Source organism: Austrofundulus limnaeus, unplaced genomic scaffold, assembly GCF_001266775.1.
Source record: "Austrofundulus limnaeus strain Quisiro unplaced genomic scaffold, Austrofundulus_limnaeus-1.0 Scaffold696, whole genome shotgun sequence".
Lineage (NCBI taxonomy): Eukaryota > Metazoa > Chordata > Actinopteri > Cyprinodontiformes > Rivulidae > Austrofundulus > Austrofundulus limnaeus.
Genome location: NW_013953098.1, coordinates 39,638 through 44,463, shown reverse-complemented (window position 1 = coordinate 44,463; position 4,826 = coordinate 39,638). Strand labels below are relative to the sequence as shown.

Sequence of the window (4,826 nt, the reverse complement as noted above, 5' to 3'; positions counted from 1 at the left end):
TTTATGAAATAATTATTTAACATAAATATTAAATATTTAGTTAGCAAACTAAGTGCTTAATTTAGACCTAAATATTTACCTTGCTAACTAAATATTTAATATTTATGTTAAATAATTATTTCATAAACTATGTCATTTATAAATGTATGAATAACACGGTGAAAATCTGACTTCTCAAAACAAACCCATTTTTTAATTTTTTTATGAAAGGCTAAATAAAGCAAAAAAAAATTTGGTAATTTTTGACTATGTAACTTTATAAACAACACCCAACACAGTTCATATAAAAAAATCTTGACTTTTTTGTGTACAAGTGTGCATGTCTTGTTAACAAGTGTTTCTGCCTTTTTAGACACCCAGACATCAGACCTTCTGTCTGTTTGCAAAAATAGGGCAACAGATTTAGACAACTTCAGAAGACAGAATGGTGAGTGAGAAAAAGAAAAAAAATACATTTTTTAATTAAAACATTTAAGCACTGATCTGGTTCTATGCAAAATATGTCAGATAAATTTTTAAAACTGATAATATGACCTATAGTTAATAATATTTTATCAACCTCATGTATAAGGATCAACGTATTGCTAATTTTTGCTTTTGACAATTATATTTACAAACTCCAGTGATTCTTGTTACAGAACGAGAGAGAAAAAGTCATATTGGAAAAGTTATTCTTAATTTAATCAAAACCTTTGTTTCTCTTGACAGCTCAGTATTTTCAACAAGGATGGGTGTATGCACATCCAAGTTTCTATTACATTTCTTCCACCAAACAATCCTGGGAGGAAAGTCAACAGGACTGTTTGCAAAGAGAAGCAGATCTGGTGATTATTAACACCAACGAAGAGCAGGTACAAGTGTTTTATGTTACTGTTTGAAAGTGCAATCTTGGGCAAAAAGGTGTAAAAGTTATAATAAATAGTAATATTTTCTCCATTTCTTTATTTTCAGAACTTTACGAGACAGTTTGACAGGTTAACATGGATCGGACTGAGAAACATAACAAATCAGTGGACCTGGGTGGATGGGACTCCTTTGAACGAAAGGTGTTTTATTTGCTTTTTGACACCTAAAACCTGATCTGTTTGACTTATGAATCATTCTTATACTATATTAATATTGCAATGACTGTTTTACTGATGTGACAAGATCTAAACTTGTATGTTTAATTGAACATTTTTTGACAAAACTATCTTGTTTTTGTTATTAACTATCATTTGTTGTCATCTTCTACCACTTCAGTTACTGGGGCYAAGGAGAACCCAACAATCTTGAAGGCATGGAAGAAAAATGTGTGGAGATAAGGTTTCATGAATATGAAAACAGCTGGAATGACAGCCCATGCACAGGTCTAAACTATTGGATCTGTGAGAAAAATCTGACGCAAATAATCGAATAAAACCCAGAAAACATGAAAGGCGCTGTAAAACATTCAGCTTTCCCTCACTTGTTTTTTTTTCTACTGCTTATGTACAACGACTGTACTCAAGTGAAAAAAGATGATAAAGTATGATATAAGACAAAAATAATAATTTGTTAGAAAAAATAAATATTTTTCTACTTATTGGTTCACATTATAAATACAGTTATCCAGATAATGAAATTACTTCTTAATAAATGTCTATGCCTCAAAGATGACCAGATTAAAGTCCTTTTTTCAATTTTACACACCATCAATTGAAAACATGACAGATATTTTCTAATCATTTAATTTTACATCATTGATACAATTGGCTGATGTATAATAAATGTGTTTCAAACAAACAAGGCTATGAGTTTTTGATATATGTATTTATTCATTGTATTTTAATTGTATTCAAAAATTGCCCGTTTGTTCCTGGTTTAGCACATTTGAGCAGTTTGGTGTTTTTAATTCACTTTGTGATTTAAATGAATTTTTTTAATATACTGTACTTCTTACCTAATAAAAGGAAAGAATATGATGTCATATTCATGATTACCTCCAGGGGGCAGTAACCAATCCAAAGCCTCTTCTGTAAAAAAAAAAAAGAGCGAGCTAATGCAGCATTCTAGTTGTAGCAGAACTCAGAATTCTGAAACTGGTCTCACCTGCCTTTTGTTTCTAATGAGTTCTCCACCAGGTGTTTCTTGTCTCCTCCCATTAATAAAGTTTTTTTTTAATTCTTGAGCCTGCCTGCCTTCATTCTGGGTCCACCACACTGCCAAACTTCTGTCGCCATGCGGCATTTTGAGTGCACAAACAGCGTTAAAACATCGCCTAATAATCGTTATAAAGTACTACAAGTATGACTGACTTCATGTAAAATAAACAACACAGAACTGCAAAAATCTGTAAAAGACTTTGTCTCTGAAGGAAATTTTGTAAACAATTAACAATGTTAGATGCAGGTTTGTTTTTTATACTTTCTGATCATTTCAACCTCAAGTTTAAAGCATAAAATGAGAGTTGGTGTGCATCATGTGGTCCCTCTGTCTGTAAAAACAAAAGTTGGTTATGTTCTATGTCTGACATAAAAGTTACAACCTTCAGAGCTGTAACCAAGAAGAGACTGAAGAGGTTTTAAGGTTGAATCATTATGAATTGGGTAGAAGTTGTTAGTGTTTTGTAAAAACTCTGCTAAGTTTCAGCCTGCTGGGCTTTTTTATTTGGGTTTTCAGATATGACCAAAGACCTTAAGGCTCAGTTATAGTTGCTTTTTAGATAATTGCAGAGGGTGCGCACACACTCTCGCCAATGGTGGAGGTGTTTACACTTGGTGCTTGTCGTAGTATTCTCCAAAAGGACACGTGTAGGTACACTTTATAACTTGTGAAATGCTGCAAACAGGAGAGCTAAAGCGTGACGAACAAACATGGTGTTTAAATTGTGTGCAGCGCGTACAACTTTTGCGGAGTTACAAAATTTTGTAAAAGCACGACCATGCAGCAGGACACCGAGCAGGGCCAATGCACAGGGGCAGGGACGGCGCAATTGCATCACTTTTGGCGGGAAGCATCAACTATAAACCAGGTCTTACACTGAGGCCTGTGCTGTGTGTACTGCTGTTAGACTGATTGGAGTCAGAGACAAGAATAAAGTTTTGTTATAAATTTAAGTGGGTCCTGCTACAATATTCAGATATTCCATCTTTGAACAACACTTTTCTACAACTCTGTTGATGTGAGCAGCAGTCATGTTGAACTGATGACACAACGCCTGCTCAGGATGCTAGGAAATGGTCATGTTGCACTGACTTCCCAACTTGAAACTAAAATGTTAGTGGACTTTTCCAGTTCATTTTTCTGACTCAACAGTGAGAAACTCCAACCTTCGAGGACAACTGGAATGCAGGTCAGAGAGAGTACATACAGTGGGTAAAATAAGTATTGAACACGTCACCATTTTTCTCAGTAAATATATTACTAGAGGTGCTAATGTCATAAAATTTTCACCAGATGTCGGTAACAACCCAAGTGATCCATACATACATAGAAATCAAACCATAAATGTCCAGAAATTAAGTTATTTGTAATAATGTGGAATGGCACAGGGAAAAAGTATTGAAAACTAAGGTGAAAAATCACTTCTGGTCCAAAATTGAACTGCTGTTGATCTCGGACAAAAATGACTCTGGATTCAGGCTGGTTTGAACAGCAAACAACTTTATTACTGCAGATCAAAAATACAGCCTAAGATCAAATTATGGCCTTCAGCCAATTGATTTCTCCAGTACGAAAGTCGGAGAAAGAAAGGCCCCGAGGTGGGGGTGTACAGAGGTCTTTAAGCAACAGATGTACATACTGTCAGTCACGGTGTACCTCAAACGTTGTCCTAAAATGGTGATATGTGTGGAACTCTGAAGCTGAGTGGCTGATGAGCCACACATGTAAACATTCCTTAGACAAACCCCCACTCTTAGGACACTACATAATTCCCCCCTTCGGGACTAATTAGTCCCGAGAGACAAACAAGGACTGGCAGTAAATCAAGAAAAAATAACACCAAAGAACTGCAGCACAAGAGATTTGCTGTTCAAATTTCTAGGATAATAAAAACTTGTCCATTATGTAAACGTTACGACTAAAATTTAGAGGTTGTCTAATTTAGCTAATAACCTATTTTAAAGTCCTAAGCGCACATTATTTTAAATTACTTTAAAAATAGGTAAACTAAACCTAATTTATAATAAGGCCAAAATTGACTATATCAGTCACACCCCCAGGCCCCCTGTCCATAAACACCACCATGACTGGCATGGACAAACAATCCACGCAAACACCTTCAAAAATCTGTGTCACAGCAGGGGACCTGAAGGCCGGCACATCGCAAAACACCTAAAATGACCCTTCACGATCAGAAAAACCTCCCCATGAAACAGGGGTGGGAAAAGACCGCAGGTCCCAGAGAGATCCTCACTCCATGCCAGTCTGTGAAGAAATCTTCGTTTGAATCTAACAATTAATCTAAACTAATTTTAGGGACTTTCCAATGCCAATCTCGTCCCGGTTTGTTACTTAAGCTAGTAAAGACAAAATGTAACGTGAGACATGCATGAATACAAAGTGAGGTAAATATTCKTATGAGACTCAGCTCACTACATGAGATGATCATAAAAATGACAGTTAAAAGAACAAGAAACACATAGTTGTAGAGGTAACCCTGGTGAAAAAAAAACTTTTCTATTGTTTTTTCTTTGTCTTTGATTTTATTTTTTACACTTATAAGAAGAAAGTCATTTTAAAGTGTTTTTGTTTTCTTTAAGTGAATAGGACAAAAGTCCTATATATATATTATCTCATTTAATCTTTTAAAAGAGGTTATGATCAAAATATGTCATTACTCAAAGTTTATTGAATTAATCTTT

General features: G+C 34.8%; 1 protein-coding gene across 1 annotated transcript in view; it reads left to right on the top strand.

Moving 5' to 3' along the window:
• LOC106531949 (CD209 antigen-like protein A) overlaps window positions 1-1,764 on the top strand; it is a 3,667-nt gene extending 1,903 nt beyond the window's left edge. Inside the window, exons 4-6 of the mRNA XM_014027909.1 lie at window positions 709-851; window positions 952-1,046; window positions 1,243-1,764. Of these exons, the coding sequence (XP_013883363.1) occupies window positions 709-851; window positions 952-1,046; window positions 1,243-1,399 (395 nt within the window). The 3' untranslated portion in view covers window positions 1,400-1,764. The remainder of the gene's footprint in view (window positions 1-708; window positions 852-951; window positions 1,047-1,242) is intronic.
• The last annotated feature ends 3,062 nt before the right edge of the window (window positions 1,765-4,826 follow it).